The sequence below is a fragment of the Diaporthe amygdali genome (assembly GCF_026229845.1).
Source record: "Diaporthe amygdali strain CAA958 chromosome Unknown NODE_47_length_302777_cov_65_667284, whole genome shotgun sequence".
NCBI lineage: Eukaryota > Fungi > Ascomycota > Sordariomycetes > Diaporthales > Diaporthaceae > Diaporthe > Diaporthe amygdali.
In genome coordinates this window covers 266,213-288,931 of record NW_026517067.1, presented here as the reverse complement: position 1 = coordinate 288,931, position 22,719 = coordinate 266,213, and the positions used below count along the sequence as shown (strand labels likewise).

The 22,719-nt window shown below is 54.1% G+C and overlaps 6 protein-coding genes across 6 annotated transcripts; 3 read left to right on the top strand and 3 right to left on the bottom strand.

Moving 5' to 3' along the window:
- Window positions 1-1,735: 1,735 nt before the first annotated feature.
- J7T55_009412 (uncharacterized protein) lies at window positions 1,736-2,994 on the top strand (the record flags this gene model as incomplete). The annotated part of the gene is made up of 3 exons (XM_053134736.1): window positions 1,736-1,775; window positions 1,835-2,779; window positions 2,855-2,994. 3 exons carry the CDS (start codon window positions 1,736-1,738, stop codon window positions 2,992-2,994), a joined length of 1,125 nt encoding a protein of 374 aa, XP_052987610.1.
- A 586-nt stretch (window positions 2,995-3,580) lies between these two features.
- Window positions 3,581-4,803, bottom strand: J7T55_009411 (uncharacterized protein; the record flags this gene model as incomplete). The annotated part of the gene is made up of 3 exons (XM_053134735.1): window positions 3,581-4,036; window positions 4,122-4,490; window positions 4,714-4,803. 3 exons carry the CDS (start codon window positions 4,801-4,803, stop codon window positions 3,581-3,583), a joined length of 915 nt encoding a protein of 304 aa, XP_052987609.1.
- A 5,267-nt stretch (window positions 4,804-10,070) lies between these two features.
- Window positions 10,071-11,499, bottom strand: J7T55_009410 (g-protein beta subunit; the record flags this gene model as incomplete). Its single annotated transcript, XM_053134734.1, has 5 exons — window positions 10,071-10,502; window positions 10,697-11,014; window positions 11,092-11,218; window positions 11,275-11,312; window positions 11,458-11,499. 5 exons carry the CDS (start codon window positions 11,497-11,499, stop codon window positions 10,071-10,073), a joined length of 957 nt encoding a protein of 318 aa, XP_052987608.1.
- Window positions 11,500-12,824: 1,325 nt separating this feature from the next.
- J7T55_009409 (uncharacterized protein) lies at window positions 12,825-13,896 on the bottom strand (the record flags this gene model as incomplete). The annotated part of the gene is made up of 2 exons (XM_053134732.1): window positions 12,825-13,564; window positions 13,629-13,896. The coding sequence occupies 2 exons, from the start codon at window positions 13,894-13,896 to the stop codon at window positions 12,825-12,827; spliced, it is 1,008 nt and encodes a 335-aa protein (XP_052987607.1).
- Window positions 13,897-14,606: 710 nt separating this feature from the next.
- J7T55_009408 (uncharacterized protein) lies at window positions 14,607-15,986 on the top strand (the record flags this gene model as incomplete). The annotated part of the gene is made up of 1 exon (XM_053134731.1): window positions 14,607-15,986. One exon carries the CDS (start codon window positions 14,607-14,609, stop codon window positions 15,984-15,986), a length of 1,380 nt encoding a protein of 459 aa, XP_052987606.1.
- Window positions 15,987-18,197: 2,211 nt separating this feature from the next.
- On the top strand, window positions 18,198-19,040 carry J7T55_009407 (dTDP-6-deoxy-L-talose 4-dehydrogenase; the record flags this gene model as incomplete). Its single annotated transcript, XM_053134730.1, has 1 exon — window positions 18,198-19,040. One exon carries the CDS (start codon window positions 18,198-18,200, stop codon window positions 19,038-19,040), a length of 843 nt encoding a protein of 280 aa, XP_052987605.1.
- Window positions 19,041-22,719: the final 3,679 nt, after the last annotated feature.

Sequence of the window (22,719 nt, the reverse complement as noted above, 5' to 3'; positions counted from 1 at the left end):
TCGAGACTACGGCTTGGGAGGGGACCAGTGCCGCGACTGCCCCAACGAGCACTGCATCAGCCCAGGCTGTAGGCACTCAGTCGGCCGCTGAAGCACATTCAAACACCACCCATTGGCATGACGGCAACAAAACGGATTATTTCCAGCGCTGAAATGGGCCTGACATTGTCTGCTGTCAACCAGGCCTCCAAGCCTTCTTTGGCATTGAGGCACGCCACAGGCCAATGACCAAGGGCAGCATTGCTCAGGCACATACCAGTGACTTGAAGTCATCTCACACTGCCATATATGCATGAAAGGAATTATCCCTTCAAATATCCGAGACATGCCGCTGTGCGTTACGCCGAAGATACGGCGGTGAGCTTGAAAGGATATCATGCAAATATCAACCAGCCTGAACCACAATCTAGGACGAAGAGTGGCTAGAGAACGGCCGGGACCAATGCGATGGGCGATGGAAGCCATTGCATTTCAGGGATGCTAAAAGACATAGCTCACGCTCACCCTCACATTTTCGAAACTATCTTCAGCCACAGGTCGCGAGCTTGTCTGGCACATTGACACCTGCTGGATTTTGGACTGAAACAGGCGTGTCTCTGGACAAAACCGAAGAGCCGAAATAGTCATAGCAGAGGAAGAGGATAACAAGAAATCGAGGGCTGATGAAGACCCGAGTCACCGGCACGAAATATATATCTCATGATTTCACAAAGACGTGTGGCCCCCGAACTTCGCTCCAGATGCTCCTTTCACATTGCTTGCCTCGTCTATCAGTATCGAAACAGCCGCAATTCCTCGCCCAGGCTCTATGCGTCCGCAATGGACATTGCCTCGTCAGCCGCGATATGTACACCGCATTGCGTGTCCCATCCGCCGATCAACCCAATTTCATCCAGCCTCCGGCTTGTCTAACCCAGTCGTGCTGCGCGCTCGTCCTCAAGCTTCTTGTAGTAGAGATCGCGGGCGTTCGTGCGGGGCATGTGGAATCCGTGCCTGTAAAGCCATGCCGTTCGGTTAGATCATGAACGCCTTGACAGCCGCGGCAACGGTCGGAAGTATCGGTTGCTTATCATGCAAATCGGTTCAATCGTACCAGAAGACGTTGCCCATAGCGAATCCGAGGCCTGTGACCAATGTTAGCCTGGGTCAATATTCCACGCAAAACAGCCAGGGCAGCTTGAGGTCTCTCCCTGTTGCCTGTCTGGCCCCGAGGAAAACTTACCAAGCGCAATGCCAAGGTCAAGGATGAGGTTTCGGCGAAGTATCTAGATCCCACTCAGTCAGCCCACGCGTTCCCTGCGTGAAGCTCGTTTGATCCCTTCAGCTCCGCAGCTGTTGAGCTCCAGCCGCGATTGGTCTCGTAGGGGTGAGATTGGGACGTACGCCAACAATCGGTTTGACGGCCATGGTGTCTGGTTGATCTGAGGATCTGGGAGAGGTCGGGGAGTGGAGAGGTTCGCGGTCGTGGATTCAATTGACTGACTGGTCTGGGGAAATGGAGCGTTCCGAGCTTCAGCAGAGAGAAAGAACGATGACCTGATTCCTCGCGCTAGCCGGGGGGTGTCGGTCGGCCGGCTCAGCCTGAGCCAGTCACGTGTTAGCCTTATGTCATCCAGTCCGCGCCGAATCGGGAGCGGACGACTGACTTCGAAGTTTTTGGGGCCAGGCGCGAGCTCGAGCTGCCATTACTTGTATCTCTCGACATCCGACCGCCCATGCCGCGGGACCGCACATCATGAGCCTCCACCTTCCATCGCGGAGGGTCCTTGGGACCAGTGAGCCCCTCCATCCCCCAAATGCCGCTCAATTGACAGACCTAACACGCGCCCTTTAGCTCCAATGGTCCTCAAGACCCTCCGCCCAACCCTCTCCCTGTCTCCTTCCACCTCAACATCCTCCCCAGTGTGTCTCCTCCTGAGGCAACAACAACACCAGCGCCAGCAGACCCGCAATGCCGCCACAAAACCAAAGAGTCGCAACCGACTCCGAGACTACAACAAACCCAAGGATCTGCACAAACCGGGCGGCGCTCTCGGCGACCTGACCTCAGCCGAAGGGCGACGCAGCATCGAGGACAGGATGCGCGAGCGCATGACCTCGACACGGCTCGAGTCCAAGTCCATCTTCGACGAGGAGCTCAAGGCGGCGGACGTGGAGGGCGGCGGGCCCGTCGACGCCAGAGGCACGGGGCAGAACACGAGCGGGTCGCGCGAGTCCGTCATGGGCGCGTCGCTGCTGCGCGACCACATGCGGCACGCCATCGACCCGGACCCGCTGAGCCGGATGCGGTGGGAGCGGCGGATGGTCGCCAGGCAGGTGGCGCGGCAGCTGGACGCCCGGGGCCGGGAGACGCGCGACGAGCGCATCCGCCGCACCGAGCGCGAGGCCACCAGCCGGTCCGCCTGGCTCGCCACGTCGACCAAGAAGCTCGTGCACCTGGCCCACCAGATCTCGGGCAAGACGCTCGAGGAGGCCCGCACGCAGATGAAGTTCTCCAAGAAGAAGTTCGCCCGCGAGGTGCTCTACGAACTGGAGCTGGCCAGCGACAAGGCCGTCGTCGAGCGGGGAATGGGCCTCGGCAAGGCGACCGGCGAGTTTGTCCCCGGCGTTAGTGAGAAGAGGACAGTGAAGGACTTTAGGCATGGCAAGTTCGTCGACATTGATGACCCGAGCAGGATGTACGTCTCCGAGGCGTGGGTGAACCGAGGTCCTTGGAGAGGCAAGAAGCCAAATTATCGGGCACGAGGACGTGTAGACCTCCTTCAGATGCCCCAAGCCAGTAAGTTTGGTCTTGTCCTACCGGCACAAAGTGTCTCCACCAGATGCGGTAACTAACTCATGTTGCGCACTCCAGGCATCACCATTAAGTTGAAGGAGGAGAGGACACGGATACGAGAGTTTGAGGAGAAGAAGGCGAAGCAGTATAAGCAGGGTCCATGGGTACATTTGCCCAACAGGCCCGTCACAGCTCAGCGGCCCTTTTATTCCTGGTAACAAATTCAACCGCTGGAAAGCCAAGCGTAGAATCGAGCAGATGGGCTTAACGATAGATACGGAAGCTCGCATGAGGCTACAATGATGCACAGTCTCCTGTACTATATATTTCCGTCAACATATGCAGTCACAAGAAGCATGAAATAAGCACAGCTAAGGCTTGTTCATTGTTAGGGATGTCCAGCATCGGCGATTTACATATATTTTTGGCTGCTTGTGCCTGCTGAACTGTCTCGGGTCCTATCAAAACTGCGCCTTTGCTCTGACGGAAGCACATTTCTTTACAAGGCGATAGACCACCACGCATTCGTGAGTTCTATGATTTCCGTCGACGTATCAGGCCGGTAGTGATGATCAGCACCGGACATATTCTCAGGCTGCCCCCCCCCCCCCCGATATTCATGTAAAGAAAGTTCGTCATAAGCGTCGTGTGCTAACTACACATAGAAGTAGGGTGATAGAGTGGCGACAGGACCAAGAAGTTCGAAAGGGTACAAGGTGTCAAAAATCAAATAGGTATCAAAAGTGAAAACAAAACACAAAGTAAAATCATTTCGCTTATTTCAGCACGAGCAAGCATATTTTCTCAGACCATCCGTCTTGGGGACACACGCGGAAGCATGTCCTCATACCGCCGAGCATTTTGGTCGAGCTCGGTCATCTGAGAGAACTTGGATCCGGCCGATTTTGGTGGGCGGGTAGTGAACTGTGTACCGCTCTCATAGTCCAGACGGCCGGAGCCAGGAAGAGGCTCGGAGATCTGCATAGTACCTCGAGGCAAAGGCCGTCTGGCGCGTCTGGTCCGGCAAAGAGCGATCAACAGAGCAACAATGGCAACACAGGCGGCACCGGCGCCAACAGCAATTCCAGCCTTAGCACCGACAGACAGACCACTATCAGAGGGTTGGGCTCCAGCAGCATCGGCGGTCGACGAAGCAGACTGGGAGGCAGACGCTTTGGTGCCCGAGGTCGTTTCAGAAGTGGTCTTGGACGCCGAGGAAGTCGAGGACGTCTCAGTAGCTCCCGTAGCCGCTGAAGAAGCCTGGTGGTATCGCCCGTTAACCAATAATCCCAGGTACACTCGACTGCTCGTAAATGAAAGAGGCACAGTGTCAAGGTCTACTTACGGTGGAGCTGGTCTCAGTGGTGGCGGTGGTCGCAGTTGAGCTCTCTGTCTCTGAAGTGGCAGTCTCAGCTGTGACAGAAGTTGGTTCAGTTGCAGTGGTAGGCGTCGTCGTGGTCTCTGATTCAGAGGTGGTCGTGGGAGGTGGAGGGGTGGTATTGGTTGTTTCGGTCGCGGCTGCGGCGGTGGTGGTCCCTGTTGCTTTCAGGCAAAATGCACCGGCATAGTCCATGGCAGCAGTTACATCTTCTGCAGTGCACGACTGAGTCGCACAGTCACGAATCCCATTCTCGAAATTGGCATTGCTGCAGAGACATTGGTCGGTAACGGGTACGCATCCGACACTGACTCTCATGTTGTTGACGCAGTTTTGCTTGAAGTCGATGTCAGCATATGAGTCCTCAAATTCATGCAAACGCAGGCTTGGAAACTTCTACGTCTGTAACATCAAGCCAGCTTCGTTGAGTTCCAGCCACCAACGCTGTCTCCAGGTTCGAACGGGACTTGCGGCATAACACGGCCGGCCACGAGTTGCACTCCCTGGAGAACATTCAAAGCTGCGGGCGAAGGAGGACGTGTGACAGAAAATCACCTACCGCACAGCTTGACAGGGCGCCCAAGTCCTGAGCACTGACCAGGCCAGTCACGGCCAGCAGTGCAGGCACCAGATATCGAATCGTCCGCATTTTGTGTATCGGTCGAACAGTATTTTCGGCAAGGGAATCGATGAACTCGGTGATGGGATGCCCACTTCACGGCCCTTCCTTCCCGCAATCTCGACCACGAACCCGAAACGTAAATGATGAACGACTGGTGGTATATGGACCGCTCACTTGCAGGGCATGTCGTTCCTTTTGATGTCTAAAATTCCAAATTGCCGGTGACGTGGCTATGAGACAACAACCAGATTGCCCGCTGCAGACGGCCCGGTGACCAGCAGCAAGTGATGAAGGGGGGCGTTTTCGGTTCTCGAGATTGTCTTAGAGTGAATCCGGCAGTCAAGGGTAGATCGAAGATCAGGTGCCTGGCGACCTTCGGAGACTCGGAGAAATAAGTTGGGTGGTCCTCGAAGGGAACAAGGCCCGCAATAAGTAAAGAAGAGAAGTTGTGAATATGATGAAATCGAATCGAAGAGAAGTAAGGTAAGAGAGTGACTTGACAAGGAAAGGGAGTTTCAAGGAGAGGCCCGGAAGAGTGTAAAGATTGGGTCCGCACCGCTGTAGATAGACTACGGCTGGATGGAGCAGAAAAGAAAGGAAGGTGCCCTCCTGATGTCGAGGTCTCTTGGGGTGACAAACAGGGCAAGGCCAAATGGGCGGACGGAGGAGGATAGAAGAGGTAAAAGAGAGGGTGTGGACGATCAAGGTTGGCCCCTTCCCTCCCGCGATGAGAGGACCGTTTGGGAATGAGGGTGTTTAACGCGCCTACTTGATTTAGCCAAACGCTTATTTTGATCCAGCGCAGGGGGGCACTTGGGGGGGGCAGTGGCTCCTCTGTGCCTGAGAAGGTGCGGTTCCAAGAGGGCGCTAGCGGGGATACGGACTGACGGGGTACGGGCTGATGCAATCAGAACGCAGGGACGGCCGATCTCAGGGGTTCAAAGATGTGGGGAAAGCGCGCTGGGCGAGATGATTGTGGAATGCTCAACGAGCAGCCAGGTCAAATCAGAGCCTGGAAAGGAAGCGCTCGCTGGTGTGATCTGTATTTCCCATGGTTTCGTTGAGAGGAGCATTCATTCATCTGGCAGTCTGAAGGGAGGAGTCACTCAGTCACTCAGTCACTCAGTTCAATTCAATTCTCAAGGTCACATCACCACGGCTGTCATGGACTGCTTTTTTTGTGCGTCTTCCTATCGGACTTGATGCAGGCCCCTGCTTACAGTAGCAGTTGTCGTACGCAAGTACCCTCGTACATGGTGTGGCTTGGCCCGTCGTCCCAAAGAAAAGGAAAAACTCAACCCAAGTCGACGCACGCAAGCCGAACCCACAACGTCCCCATCGCCCGTGCAGCCAGTCAGGTACAGCAGGGGCTCAGGGTTCAGATCTGTCCCTCCCTAGCTACCGCGAGTCAGCGGGGCCACTGACGACGACGCCCTTGGGTTTGTAGGGCGGCTTGCGGCGGGGAGGTGGTATTGGGTCTTTCGGCCTGGCTGGTGCCGCCTGTCATATGTCTATCTGGCTGTCATGACGAACAAAGTCGTACCGCTGGAATGGTTCGTTCGAGAATGTCTTCGAAACTGACAAGCTGCCTGTCACCTGCTAGCCTGTTCGTCTCCCACAGTATGATCCCGGCAAGACATTGACGAGTTCGGGAGAACGAGGTCTGTTCTCTGCCGTCTGCATGGGAGCGACCAGGGCCACCCGTGATCTTCCCCGGGATCAGCACCACTGCCCACCTACGAACAGTCGCCCCAAAATGGCATCGCTGCATGTGAGATGGGGGGCTTGGTCCACGCGGCTGTTTTTAGCGCAATGCAAGGCACTGAGATCTGGTCCTGTCGTGCCCGTCTCCTGCATTGGCCACACAGTTTTGGCCAGGTGGAGCCAACCTCTGTCAAGGAGACACCACCTGCCAGACAGCCTGGAACGCACGCAGCCAGAAAGAGGATTTGTAAACCGTATGCGGGAACTGGCACCCGTTGCAGGACCATCACCGTCTTCCGTCGCCATCGCATCTAGAGGAACACAAGCCGCAGCTACGACTGTTTGGGGTCGTAGGCTGCCATGTTCACGGCACATCGTCACTCACGCCGGACCGAGGCAGAGGATCGGGAATACAGCGCGATGTTTCACATACAGGCCCTCTCATTTTCCGTCAATTACCTTTCAAATGCACCATGCTACCTGATGATCTCATCTCACCCAAATGACACCTTGAAACCCCCAAGACGGAATCTGGACGATTGTGACCGTTGCTTTTCGACGTTCCCAGGCAAACCCATGGTTCGTCGCTGCATCGAACCCGACACTGTGTCTCACCCATTACTTCTCTCCCGAAGCGGTGTAAGAGGGTTGCAGGCCACCAGGCGTCCTGAATATGGCTTCGGCTTCAATGTCGTACGACATCACCGACTTCAGAAGCCCAAGGCTTTGTGGTCGCAGAACACAGCAGCGCGCGAAACGGTTTCACGGCAGCTGCGTCGAGATGAGCGTCTGCTCTTAGGTGATGATGATCATCTCGTCCAAACTTTCGGGTCCCCATCACAAATTTCGCCTGCGTGCCCGACGCGCACCTCCCACGGCTGCCGCATTCCCGGCCCCGCGGTCCTCGCGTCCCGCGACATTATTCTGCTTTCCATCCACACAGCACTCTTGCGAATACTTAGGGCATGTCGTCTCAAAATCATGGGACGAGGTTAGGACGACGTCGGCGATAGGCGCCGCGTCTGTCGCCGCGCCGACTCCGCCCAGAAGGAAATTACCAACGACCGCACATTATGCCCAGTACGGCGAAGTATCACACCACTGGACCCTTGTCCCTTGGACATCGCATTGAGCCCGGCTTCCAGGGTCTGCGGCAGCTTAACGATCATCTCCCGGGTAGGGCAGGTGCACTCATAGCATAGATGTTAAAGATCATCTACTTCACATACTCGGCAGGCATGCTCACAGGTACAGTCTGGCAGTCTGGAAAGCTACGCAGTAGTGCTGCTCTCCAGAGCCGCTCCTAATTTTATCACAAGCTTGGTTCGAACGTGGTACATTGGAATGAGGCTCAAGCGAGGTCTCCCTTCCTCCCGGGTTTGTGGTTCTGTTGTGGCTCGAGGGATTTGCCTGCATTCCTGGGCGCACTCCAGGCCTACGCGCCTACGCGACTCAGAGATCATTCAATTTTGCTCTGTATGTTCTGTGTCTTGCCAAGATCGTCGCCGTTCATATACTGAGCCAAGCGCGCGGCCAATCAAGGACGTCGCTGTCGGCTGGGCTTGAATAGAGCGTACAGGTTGGCGCGGCCAGTATGTTTGAGAATAATCACGAGTATGATTTATGATTTCGTTTACCCGATATACCCTCTCTACAAAGACGAATTCGGATTTCCCGGCATGTCGGCCTTGACGATCTGCGGCACCTGGGAATACTTGATCGACTTGAGGCCACACGGATAGTTCCGTACCCTCGAGACATTTCCTCAGCTTCAATATTTTTCCAGAATGCGCTCATCGCGCGGGCGCAATTTGCAGTGCTCCCGTCAGAGGCACATAATGTCGATTCCGAGTCTTGGGTATTATTGCGTTGTCTCCCAGATGGGGTGCACGATCCAATAGAATGGCTGCACCAATCTTGGCCTCAAATGTTGGGGCGCCCGGCTGGTGGGCCCCCATACAGACACTGAAAGTAAGGGTACCCATCTGTTTGGCCAGAAATTCTCCATAGTAGCCCCGGATGGCGGGACTTTATTTCTCGGGCTTTATGGTAGATTTCCTAGGCATTTGAGGGGAGGAAATGGCGAAAGCCTAATGCCCAGATTGCCTTCGCAGACAAGCATACATTCATGCCGTGGACATACGCAATCACTTTTCCTTTGGAAGCTGTGTCACCAAGTTTTGGGCGTGGAGTCACTCGAGTCGCCGTTCCCTGAGCTCTTTACGATCGCCGGTCTTTCGTACTGTAGCGACTGCTTCCCACAGGGATGCGGAAAATGCGCCGTTTTGCCCATGCCTTCACTGCAGATCTGCAGGGCTGTCACTCAAGCACAAGTCCCTTATTGACTTGATGCCAGCCTGCGAGTTCATGGTTGGCCAGCGTAGCCAAAACAAGCAGACGTTTGACCTGACTCTTTCTCTCGGAACTGGGAAAGCTCGACAAGATTCTTGGAGGGTAGAACCCCAGCGAAGTAGCCATGTTTCCTAAATACTTGGATGCTATCCCGCCTACCTGCTCGCTCGCTCTCTCCTCCGGGATATCCCCTCCGAAGAGGTCAGTTCCAAGAAGTAATGTGGTAAGCGTGCGAACTCGAATGTTGGCAAGTAGAGTCGTCCAGATTGGATGATTTGCTGAGGCCACTATATCTGCACACCAGCTAGACCACAAGTTGACCGCCACCCGGCTTGCATCATGAATATTGAACCACTGGAGTACAGCCCAATCTCAGTCGTCCTTGGTCACCTTTCAGGCCGTGTCGGGGACGCCCTTGTACACATATATTACAAGAAGAAAGAGAAGGCCAAAGTGAGACAGGTAACGAGGATCATTTCATCATCTCATGCGTCCAGGATACAACTAAACCCTGTGCGCAGCCGCAAGGAAGAGGAGCATGTCTTGTTTATATGGGACGTTAGACTGCGGCAGACACAAAACTAAGGACCGAGGAGTGCGACGTGGCAATCAGACAAGACTCAGAACCTCGCTGCCATCATTGCCACCGCATCGAAATATTGTATGTGTAACTTGGCAAGTCCGTACTCCGGCACATTCGCATTGTCAAACTCCCGATCCAGTCGATGTGGTAAATGGGCAGGTAATTACTCAGGGCTTCGTTTTGGTGTGACGGTTGGAAAGCATGTCAGACGGTGTCTTTCATATATTGAAAGACGCCTTAGTTGTTCGGCTTTGGACACCACGCCGTTACCTCGTGGTGGCTGGCCACCATCATGGCCCCGCCGTCAGACACTCACTGTGTGGTTCACTTCCACATCATCACTCAATCTAAGATACCGAGTGCACACGACTTTGGTAAACCTTTGGAATTTTCTTGGCTCGATAATGTACCTATCTCGCCGTTCACCCAGCCAGCGATGCAAATCACACCTTGTTTTTGGCAGAGCCTCGCGGCATAACGACGCTGGTTTTTGCGCCCAATTTTTGCCTATTACCAGGCTATAAACGAGGCAAGCAGTCCTTGTACGCCCACAGCCATGAACCGTAAGTCATTCCAGCCAGCATCCTGAAGTAGTAGCTGGCACACAACACCATCGCCCCCTTCAACCTATCGCAGACCTTCCAGAGCATATCCCTTATGCCCTCGACATGACACCCCAGGCACGGATGATGTTGTCGGTGTAACCAGCGAACAGAGTCTGGCCATCGGCGGACCAGGCCAGAGACACACACTCGGGGTCGCGGGACTTCTTGGAGGTACCGGTGGCGGCGAAGTCGGGCTTCAGCTCGTCGACCTTGGTCTTCTTCTCCAGGTCGAAGATGATGATGGAGGAAGAGGTGGCAGCGCAGAGCCAGTATCGGTTGGGGGAGAAGACGAGAGCGTGGATCTCGTCGTTGGCGTTCAGGGAGTAGAGGTGCTTGGACTCGTTAAGGTCCCACAGCATGGTGGTACCGTCCTTGCCGCCGGAGGCACACAGAGATCCATCGGGGGAGATGGTGACGGTGTTGATGTAGCCGGTGTGGCCGATGTGGTCGGTCTGCAGCTTGCAGGTGGAGAGCTCCCAGACCTAGTGAGAAGTGTCAGCTAACAACTTCCTTCCCATGATAGTCTTATACAGAAACTTGACAGGGTTGGAGGATCAGTGCAAGGTGATTGTTTGTCTCATAGCTCGAAAGCTCTGAAGTAGCAAATACTTTGTTTAAAAGTGCAAAGCATCATATCGTGTTATCAAGAGGGACGTCGAAAGACAAAATTACGCACCTTGACGAGCTTGTCCCAGCCGGAGGAGACAATGACGGCGTTCTGGGGGTTGGGAGAGAATCGGACGCAAGAAACCCACTCGGTGTGGCCCTTGTCGGTGATGGTGAACTTGCAGTCTCCGAGGGTGTTCCACAGCTTGATGGAGCGGTCACGGGAACCAGAGACGATCTGGCGGTTGTCGGCGGAGAAAGAAACGGACAGGACGTCGTTGGTGTGGCCGACGAAGCGACGGGTGGTGGTGCCAGTGGCGAGCTCCCAGAGCCTCAGGGTCTTGTCCCAAGAGGCAGACAGAGCGTAAGCACCGTCAGAGGAGATGACCTGCCCAACTCATCAGTATTCAAGCTCCATTCCTGCCGAGATTCTCTCCCATTTTCATTTCGTTTGGCAGTACATACACAGTCGGAGACGATGTGCGAGTGACCGTGCAGAGATCGCTTGGGGTAACCGTACTGGGACTCGTCACGGGTGAGGTTCCAGATGATCAGGGTCTTGTCACGAGAACCGGACAGGAGCATGTTGGGGCTATCACGGTGTAAGTCAAACGAGCCTCGATAGTTTAATTTTCGCGTTGATCGTACTTCTCGATGGAGGTGGCCAAGCTGGTGACCCAGCCATTCTACAGAGAACAAATGTCAGCACGGCTGTACCTAGGTCCAAGTCTCTATCCCCGCCCTACACGGTCGTTGCCGTCGAGCTCGTCGATTGCTTGCTCCGCGGGGTCGCAAATATCTATCGTGGGGGTGGGTTCGGGGTCAACTTACGTGGCCCTCGAGGGTGCCCTTGAGAACAAGCTGCTCAGCCATATTGAATTCTTCGTCGAAATAGGATCAACAAAGAGGAGGTCTGGGGGTCTGGAAGGGTGATGGTCGAGCTTCAATTGGCTTGCAGGTACAAACTGGAATTCCGGGTGGTCGCAAAGTCAAGATGTTCGTTGATGGAGGAGAGTGTGCGAAGAAAAAAGGCTGGCCAATCACAAAGTCCATTTTGATAGCAGACCTGCCAGCTGGCGATAAGCCCTGGAGCTGTCGACCCACTCTGACAGCTGGCCGCCGGCTCATCCAGGCTAATCCTGATGAGCATATCGTCAGTCCTGGACTTACACGACATCTTTATATCTTCATCTCCATCGAAAAGTCAAACAATTTCGAATGCTCCTTTGCACGACTATATGAATCAGGCGCACAGGCGTCGGCTTTTTTAACGACGGATTGCCGCGGTTCACAGATCTACTTTTGAGAGCGGCAACATAATAGAATTGTTGCTCATATCCCATCACAATCAACAAAGAATCAAGCCGGATAGCAACTCAATCAAGACAAAAGGTGTACGAAACAGCTTTAGGAAGCCAGTGATACCGGTATAAGTATTCTATGCAATGATGGGCGCTGTACTTCTATGCTACGGAGTCGCAGACAGAAGTTAGCTCAGATCAACGCCGCATGGTTCCTAAAAAAATGCTTGATACGTTGATGTGCTTGCGTGATGCAATGACTCATCAGACGGTAATAAGTGCCGAGTGTGAAATCTTGTAGGCCGTGGTCGTTGGCCTGTTTCGGTGTTCGTCGTCGAGAGGGAATGTCCCGCTCGCGCAACTATTGCATACTATCATGCCCCTCATCTCCTCTGACTTCTCAGGGTGAATAACCTGAAAGCTCCACTAAGTCTCCCATGGCTGCAAGACTAGGTTTCGTGACCTTTCCAGGGGTTGCTAGCACCTGGTGAATACCACCTGAAGGCCCCCTCGTGAGACTGAGCCAGATGTACACCATCCACCAAGCCACGGTGGTTCCGTCGCACCTAAAATGGAGTCTGGCCATGATGTTCTGCTTGGAATAAAACCTAAAGTCGTACGGAGAGGCCATCATTCTGCAACGGCGCCATGCCAGGACTATCCCGATGCTCTCAAGTTCGAAACTGTCTCCAGGGCTTCCCGAATACATCAAGGTCCAAGGTTCAGGCCTGCGACTCGACATTCATATTCGGGTCAGAACCATAATTTTGAGAGGTGAGATTTTGTCGTTCAAAGATTCTTTCCTTCAGGCGCCAAATTTGGTGCTCTCTCTCCAGGTGGATTTGAATCGTCAACGCTGTAATCGTCGGATTGGCTATCCTTGCGGCCAGAATCTCCTCAGCCCTTGCCCCGGATAGTATCCGCGACCTGCATCCGCTTTGCCGATCGGGGCACCTCTCGCCTGTGGAACCTTTTCTGCGCATTTACGACCATGCTGTGATCCGCAACGTCTCCTCTGGCTGCAACGTCCTTGCCGTTTGCGCGCCCTTGTTCCTGCAGCAGCTCCTTCATCGCGTCTTCCCACTGGTTGTAGCGCACCTTCGAGACCGGGTTCTTCTCGGCAGTGCTTCGCATGTCCTTAAGACTCGCTTGCTTGCTGGCCCTCACAAGGCGTCGTAGCGCCTCCTCGGCTTGCTTCGCCTGGAGAGCTGCCGCCTCGCGAATCTTCTTGGGATCACCACGCCAGTCGGGGGAACCGCGCTTCGCAGTGCCTTCGGGGTCTACGTCGTGGCCACGGACCGTCACAGACTCGACATCGGTGGGTGTGTATTTGTAGGTGTGTATGCTGGGGAAGTCGGGGAATGATTTCGGTATGTAGAGCTTGGCGTCCTTATCGTCCTTGCCGCTGAGCCTCTCGTCCAGTGTCGGCAGATCCATCGTCTCGCCGTCCAGAAACATCTCCGTAGTGTAAGTCGCCTTTATCCTATCCTGTGGTATAGGAGGTCTGCGGTGAGGCTTCAGGTGGGTCAGGTTAATGTTAAAGCGCTTGATGGACCGGTCAAAGTCGGTAGGGATGGGTTGGATTCGGCGAGCGCTGTTTGCGATCAACTTGACGTCCTCGATGAGAGACGAAAGATCTACGTAGCAATCATCAGCATCCTGCGAGTATCACTTCCGGGCACATGAGTGGTGCAAACTGACATGTCTCGGTCATGTGAGTGAAGCTCTCGAGTGCCTCCTCAGATGCGGAGTCGAAGCCGACGTGGCCAAGCGCCAGGGTGATGGCACGGCGCAACTCCATCCTGTGCTGCTCGTTGAAATTTGGCGGGCCATCTATTCGGGTAGGAAGCACGACAGAAGACTCGGCGGAGCTGGCTGTACTCGACGACTGCGTGCGCTGTCGCTTTGCTGGACCTGGCGTGTCGTCACTTGAGGACGATGCTCGTTTCTTTGGCGCCTCGGAACTCATGTTGACAGTCACCAGCAGTCTATCGCTGGTCTCCTGCTACTAGTGGTTCTTCCCGGGTCGAGCGAATGCACCAAATAGATGCACTTTGGGCAGTCTCGAAACAAGGGACTCGCAGATGCGACTGAGACGCGGTGGGTTCGAACGTTCGAATGTCCGCGTGAAGTGCAATGCTGCAAACTGGGGAAGCTTAAGCAGGTGCAGTGTGGCCCAAGCTCAGCCCGCGTCCAGAGTGCAGGTTGCAGTGGGGCCGGAGGAGACAGGGATTGGTGCTTGTCCCTGTTTTAGCGTCAACACCGCTGCATCGAGTTGAGGCTCAAATTCCATGTGGACGAACTCCATCAACCTCTCCCACTGTTGACTTTACTCACGATGCCGTCCATCTCTGTGCGTCAACACAGGTTGAATTTCTAGCCTAAATCTGGCTCATCCGCTGCGGATGTCTGTGACAGGCAGTTCTAGCCTGCCCAAGGCAAGTGGCTTGCCTGAGCGTACAAGGGAGCCACCTAAGATACAGTAGTTATCTCGCACGTGTCAGGATGGATGGCTTATGGAAAAGGGGCCCGGCCCGCAGAGCTGAAAATAGCGGTATACATAAATAAGTAAAAATGATTCTCCTTCAAGCCCCAGACCCCCCCCCCCCCCGAAATGCTCAAAACCCAGGCTCTTGTCCTCCGCAATCTGCACACAAACTCCACTCCCCTCCGATCAAGATGCACGATCTCGAGATCCTCCAGAGTGGAGGCTACAAAGACGCAGCGCTCACAAAGCTCAAGCTGACTTGTCCCTTGCAAGCATTTCCCACTGAGATATTTGACTTGGGATCAACACTTGAGCAGCTCGATCTGTCAGGCACTGGGCTTTCCTCCCTGCCATCAGATTTTGGCCAGAGCTTGCCAAACCTCAAAATCGCATTCTTTTCGCAATGTGCATTCTCTTCTTTCCCCCCGGTGCTGGCCTCTTGTCCACAGCTGGAGATGGTCGCCTTTCGAGGCAACGGCATGGCTTCGATACCTGAGGACTCCCTCCCACCGAAGCTACGATGGTTGATCTTGACAGACAATCAGCTCTCTTCACTTCCGCGAAGTATTGGCAAGTGCGGCAGGTTACAGAAGTGTATGCTAGCAGGTAACCGTTTGCAAGCACTACCTGAAGAGCTGCAGCATTGCAAGAAGTTGGGTTTGTTGCGTCTCAGCTCCAATAAGTTGCAGACCCTCCCAGATTGGCTTTTCGATATGCCCGAGCTGGCATTTCTAAGCTTCGCTGGTAACCCTTGCTCCACGTCGGACGTACTGGCCGTCTCTGACGACCGTCAACTCGGACTGGCACATGTGAACTGGTCAGAACTAGAGGTTCAGCATACATTGGGTGAAGGGGCGTCTGGTATCATCTCGAAAGGCCTTTGGAGGATCGACTCGAGCACCACAAAGGAAGTTGCCATCAAACTCTTCAGAGGCGCGCTCACCAGCGACGGCACACCGGAAGACGAGATGGTAGCCTGCATAGCAGCCGGCCAGCACGAAAACATAATTGATGTTCTGGGGCGGATACACGGTCATCCCGACGAGGCCAATGGCGCTTTCAAGGGAGGCTTGGTCATGCAGCTTATTCCTCCCCACTACCAGACCCTGGGGCAGCCACCATCCCTTCTGACGTGCACAAGAGACAATTACCCAACAGACGCGAGACTATCAGTGGAGAATGCCCTGAATATCCTTGAGGACATTGCCGCTGCGGCGGCGCATCTGCACCTTAAGAAGGTTGCCCACGGGGATCTGTACGCGCATAATATTCTTACAAGCGCGGACGGTCACGCACTGCTTGGCGACTTTGGCGCAGCAACAGTGCATGGCGGCAAAGTCTCGCCGCTGGTGGAGAAGCTGGAAGTTATGGCTTTCGCACACCTCGTTGAGGATCTGCTAGGCCTCGTAACTACCGTCGCGGAAGAGCAACGTGCAGTGATCAGGAACCTGCAGAGCCTGCACCAGCAGTGCTCGGCTGAAAACATCTCAACTCGCCCGACGTTCAGCCAGCTACTTGTCGAGATCGAACGGATTCGTGATGGGAAGGCTCCGCCGAGGCTGCCCAACTGAGACACTATTGTGTCCATAATAAAGTGCAGAGTGCATCCGGGGTCATAGACGGGACTCGGAGTATGAATTGAAGTTAGCTTATTGACTAGATTAAAAGCATAGATTAGAGCAAGACTAGACATTAGAAAAGAAGCTTCGGTATACGTGGCCTTTTTGTTAGATACAGAATACATTTTAGATTGGCGAGACGAACCTTGAGCGAGAGTACCCGGGAATACGGAAGAATGAGGTAGCCAAACGTAACACCAAGCAATGCCTTTCTTTCCCCCTATATGTTCTACATGGGACATAGGCTTTGAAGCAACAATATCCAGGTAATTATGCTCGTACTAGGCAGTAGAGTGCCTTGGTGATTTCAAGACCTAGGCTCAGAAAAATCTATCCCGGGGCACAAGACTATAGAGCAGACCATATTGAGTGTTATGGCTTCGAGAGAAACACCGGTATGCTTGAACAATCACGTGCCCGATCATCTTCCTGGTAGGATATCCAATTTGTCTTGCCGGAGAACACATGTACAAGCCAACATGTGTATCACTCTCATACCTGTCCTTGGTAGATTGTATCTTAATGCTACGAGTCCCAAGTTTCCACATGCCTTGTTAAGTGGATTTTAATGAGGACTAATTGCTGCCACGTTACTGGGTGATGGAATTGAGCCCGGCCAAGGACGCAACTTGGTTTGCTATGCTCAATACAGGCACTTGGGCACCGGTGGTAAAATCTCCAACTGTTCTCAGTTGATCAACGTAACAAGACCATAGCGGATCAAGGAAGCCATCTTCATCTAGTCATGCTCTGTTCCGCCTATCGACATTGACACCGTGAGAAATCACCCAAACCTAATACGCTTGCGATTTCAAATGCCAGGTAAGTTGATCGTCCAGCGTTGGAACATTTACAGTAAACGAGAGCGAAAGAGGCGAGTGGACCACTACCAAGTAGTATTGAAACACAGGTTTAGTTAATGAGGGAGGCGTGCCCTTCCAAAGGTAGCTCAAGGCACCTTTTGTGGAAACATGAAAACATGCTGCTGAACGCCATCAATTGAGCAGATGTCATGGTGAACCGGTGCATCTAGACAACATACAATTATTTTATTCAATGATTCTGCCCATCGCTTCAAGAACCCGAGAATTCTCAAAACGCAGCCTATCATAGGACACCTATGCCAAAATATGGGGTAGTTCACAAATGAATCACCAATGACTTGCAGGTATTGGTGAAACTTTAATAAGTTAACATCTGCATCTACACCCCATCTATAGATGGCCCCACTGAGCAAGTTTCTTGTCAACAATGCGATTTCAATTGCCCCATTCTTTCTCATTTTCGGAGCTTTATTTCCAGACATCGTATTCGGCTTCGGAAGACACACTGATTGGGGGCTTTCCTATAAACTTCCAAAGCATATCTCGCAAGCCGGTATGAAACACCATAAGGCTGGTCAGGTCTGAGCCCTGGTACCTACACGCAAGCAGTCCCAACGGAACCCTGCCCTCTTTTCCGCACCGCACCCGGTTCAAACTTCGGATAGAGTTCCTATTCAGCGTCTGTTTTATACATCGCAATAGTATGATCAAGAAGAAGTCGTATAATGGCCAATGGCAGTAGCCAGGTGAGGTACAGGTGCAAAAACCATATCGGTTAAGCATTTCCACGTGTTTCGTTAGTTCGCGTCCAGAGGCCGCAGGGAAGTCCAACTCATGTCAGTGAATGATAGCTGTCAGGGAAGACTTATTCAGATGGTTTATAAGAGATGATGGACATGATTCATTTCGGGAAAGAGTCGTGGCATCGTTGAGCTCCGGGTTGCTGCGCGGCCCGTGGGGAGGGGACATTGGCAGTGGAGCAAGGCCGGGCACACTGGGCATCGAACACCACCAGGTTCTAGATTGCTCAAAGAAGCGTCCGGGCAGCAACTGCCATACGCGACGGTTCCGAGCCATGATCGCATCCTTTCGCTGCGACTTACAACATGATGACGGTGGATGGGTTATGATGTTCGACATTTCACAATCCTGACGTCACATTCCAGCCGATGGACTTGAACAGGGCGAGGCAGGGCGAGGCGAGGCGAGCGAGGCGAGGCGAGTACCTGCATGATAAAAGCAGTCGCATCAAGCTGAGCTTCTCGCCTGAAGAGAACGAGAGCCTGTCATGACTTTGATCACATCAGCACTAAAGTCAGCCTTGAAAACCACACCCAGCATGAAGATCGCAATCACAGGGGCAAGGGGTACCGTCGGTCGTGAGGTCGTGAAGCTGTGCGCAAACGAGGGCCACTCGACGGTGCAAATCAACCGCACAGAACAGGAGCACGATGGAACGCAAAACACAGAGATGCGCACCGCCGACGCGGCATCTGACTACGACGCCACCGTCAAGGCCTTCAAGGGCTGCGACGCTGTGATCCACCTCGCAGCACTGCCCAACCCAGTGGGCAAGCCGGACTGGCAGGTGCACTCCAATAACGTCAACAGCGCCTTCAACGGGCTGCGTGCCGCCGCCGAGCTGGGCATCAAGAGGTTCTGCTACGCGTCGTCGGTGAATGCCATCGGGCTGGCTTACAGTGAGCGGCCGCTACGGTTGCCTTACTTCCCCATCGACGAGGAGTACCCGTGTAGCCCGAGCGATTCATACGCCCTGGCCAAGCTGGAGGCCGAGACGGCATGCAAAGCCTTCCCCAATTGGTTCCCTGGCATGAAAGTCGCCTGCCTGCGCATCCACGAGGTGGAGAATAAGGCCAACGTACTGCAGGAGCACAAGGAGAACTGGCAGGATGCTGCCGTCAAGCAGCTCTGGGGCTGGGTCAACCCCGTCGCCACGGCCCGGGCCTGCCTGGTAAGCGTGACGAGTGCCGACAAATATGATGGCTGCGAGATCTTCAACATCATTGCGCCGGATACAACGCTGGATACACCATCGGCAGAGCTGGCGAAGACATACTACCCGGATACAAAGCTCAGAGGCGACTGGAACAAGAACAGGGCGTTCTGGACGGCGGAGAAAGCCGAAAGGATATTGGGCTGGACGCATCATGAGAAAGAGTAGGAGTCAAGGTGACTTACTTTCGGCTGTGTAGCATGTATAGCGAATCTTCAGAGGCCGGGGCGATGCCATTCCATTCACATCAAGAGACGTCTCCATCCCGAGCGGCGCCCGCTCTGCCCGCGCGGGCCCGAACGTCGAAGCAACTCTCCGTTGAGTGACATGCCATCCTTTGCCCCGTATGGATGTGGCTTTGCTTCTACCATGGTTAAGTCACCAGGTCATGCCTTCGCTAAGTGGTCCAGGGTTGCGGCAGGCGCATTGATGTTGTAGGACCCGTACAAACGTGCTTTGCTACGATCAACCCATGGGTCTATAACAGATACAACAAAAGCGGTAGTCATTGTCGAGACGAAATTTCTCAACCGGACATTTGCAACGCGATACTTCGCGAGCACACAGGGTGAAGCCCTGATGTATAATATAACGGCATATTAGGTTCGACTCACAAAGCCTGGAGCTCGTGGAAGCTACCCTAGCAAGGTGTTCGTGTCGGCTCGGGACCGCATAAGATTTCCAAGGTTCTCATCTCGCAAATGGTGATATGAGGAGTTCTGTCACGTCGGTGTCTCTATTCGTGAGTGAAACGATCTTCAACAGGGTAACGGCCGGACAATTGAGCACGTTTTTCAAGGGTCCCCCAATCTACAGAAAATTGTTCTGTCCCCGTCTCTGCACAAAGAGCTTCGGGAGGAGAATGCGTCACTGAGTTGCTAAGGCATGTGATGCGGTGCCGAGGAAGGCCTACTGAAGCTTTGTGTCGTAACTTGCTGACCATATAGACACACCATGACTTGAGCGAAGCATTTGAAACTCGTAATAGTGCAAGACATGACCCTCGAATAGGATTTTCCGGCGCCGTGCGAAATGTTCAACGGACAGGAAGGATGGTAGCATCGGAGGAGCCGGGTTGCGCATCTCGTCGTTTGATGGCCTGATGGGCGTAAGGCTCGCGGGCGCTACGGACCCACTTACACGGCAGTCAGGGGTGGCGATCCTTGCTGTGGACTGAGGGCAGGTGGTTTTGGGGTTAGGCGTCTACAGTGGGCTGCGGGCGATACACGTGGCGATAGCCGGGATCTCGATTCTGGCAGCCATCACCCGTCGGGATTCAGGGAGGCGACGTCTGCCTGCGTCGAAGGATTCAACTCGTTTACGACAGCTTCGAGGGGTTGGAGAGGATGTGACTGCATGACAGGAGCGCCACGCGCAGGAGGTCTGGGCGCTTCATGCCAGACGTATGTGAGCATTGGGATACGAGCAGCGTTGCGGTATCATGATGAGGACTTCCCGTGATGGGAAACGGTTTGTGGGTGGATAAAATGTCGGAGAGTTCCTTGGAGCGCATCGGCTGCTTTCCGAAGAGGTTACTCGAGTCAGTGACTTGTAGTCTAGACAGGCATGCTTGGCTTTGGATTGCTGAGGCAGCCCGCCAACCAGATAAATAATATGCTTTCGATGAGCCCGACGAGGAGCTCAGACCTGGCGTTCGAGGAGCTCTTGCTAGGCTGGGGCCGAGATGAGCGTGACCTCTGAACGCGGTGCCATCGGCAATTGGCATCAACTGATTCCGTGCTGCAGTGTGGTCGGCTGCAACGCTGGCAGGCTCAGAATGGAAAGCATGGAGAGGGCAGGGAGGGCGTGGAGGGCTCGGAGGGCTGGGAATGCATGTTCAGCGAGCGGCACTGTAACCGGTAGGGCTTCATTTGCAGGTGGGATTGTTGCAGTGGTGGTGCGGTGGCACGGCAGACGGGGCAGGATATGCAATTTTGTTCGCAATTGGTGGCCGATAGCATAATGATAGGGCGGCTATGCAAGGTCCTTTGGTCTTGGACTGTCCAACCCCGTGGAGAGAAGGGCGAACGAGGCCGAAGAGAGAGTCTCACAGGGCGGCCGCTCAGGAATGCAATCAACTCATGCATCCCGCGACCGAGGGTGGACGCATGAAGGGCTGGATGGACGGACGGGTTGGTGAGCCTGGGTGGGTGATGGTGGGTGGTGGTGATGATGATGATGATGATGAATGATGCTGATGCTGTCAGTCGAAGACTAATTATACAGTAACGGCACGATCGAAGGCAGATGGTGCATGTAACCCCCCATGCCCCGGCAGAAACTACCTTGGCTACTTCGTACAACACCAACGAGGTAGTAGCTCCCGAAGTTTAAGAGGGGGAATATCAAGGGTCCTCTGTGTATCTTTTGTGTCTTGTGCCCAAAGAGCCAGGGCTCTTTTGTCGTCGAGGGGTCCAAGAGGGCCTAGACCGTTGGGCCGGCTGTGACCTGTCGGCTACGACCCTGTGAGGGCATCAGGGCATCAATGGCTTGCTGGCGTACATGTGTAGTGTATATGCTGTGTGTTGTGTGCGTGTTTGTGCGTGGCCCTTGACGAGTTAACGCCGAGGACTTGGTGTGGAGATCAAGCTGTGCTGTGGTGTGTGCTGTGCTGCGCTGCGCTCATCCCAAGTCCAAGTCCAGCAAGCAGGTGGAGGTCGAGGCAGGGGTGGAGAGTTGAAGGTGAGAGGTGACATGATCGATGTTGGTCCGAGGACGCATTACAGCACACAGAAGCTGGATGAAGATCAGGGATCGGCAATGCAGTCGACGAGAGGTTGTCACTTTGCAACCGCGCTGTTTGCTTGGCTTTTACTGTCACTGTTGGTGTTGGTGCTGGTGCTGGTGTTGGTGTTGATGCTGGTGCTGGTGTTGATGCTGGTGTTGGTGACGGCCCGCGTTGGCAGACTTGTCACATGTAGGTCAAGGTCGATAGTTGTTGGTGTTGGCGTTGGCGTCGATTGTGAGGGCGGGTCTTCTGTCTACCCTCACTTTTTACCGTCGTTACCCCTCGCCGAAGCCCACCCGGTTGAGGCAGAAGGATCAGGGAGGGAGCTACCCCTGCCCTTGCCCATGAACAGCACAGGACCAGGACCGGGACCAGGACAAGGACCGGCCCTTCCTACAACCTCCAATTCCAGCCCAGCATCATCCATCATTCTGTGCTACCTACCTACCTACATACCTTACCTACCCACATACTACAGATCTACTGCCATTACACGCGCACAAGAGTGTACGACATTTGTGTCTCTCGAGTATCGTACGTACGGTTCGGCTCGGTACGGCACGAGTCGAGCCCAGTCGAGTCGAGTCGCGCAGGATTCAATATCTCATCTATAGGCATTGACCTTGTTCTCATCAAATGGGCCTCTGCCATCGCCAAACCTTCTTCCCGGCTCTCGTCTAAGACGGCTGCTCTGCTGCTGGCTGGCTGAATGTCGATCACCTCCAGAATATTGCCGACGGTCAATTCGCTCGCAGCCCTTCTATGCCTCATCCCGGGCTCTCCTTGAACCCCCATTCTCAGTCTACTTATTCTCCATACCCTACAAACCCTATACATCCAGTGCTCCATGTTGGATTAGTGGCGTCGACGCTTAGATATTATTCACCTAGCTTGGCTACCTTGTACCGAGCCACCTCTATCCAGACCAAGCTTGCTGCAGGCCTCCACAGTCTTTTCATCCTGTCTTGCCTCTGACTTCAACCTCTCTTGTTCCCTTTGGATACCCTCGAGTCAGCATAACCATCTCTTTGGACGGCATTACGAGGCAAAGCACAGTCCAAGTCGGGTCGTGTCAGGCCGTGTCGTGAGTTGACTGAGGTATGTAGAGAGCTTGGGCGC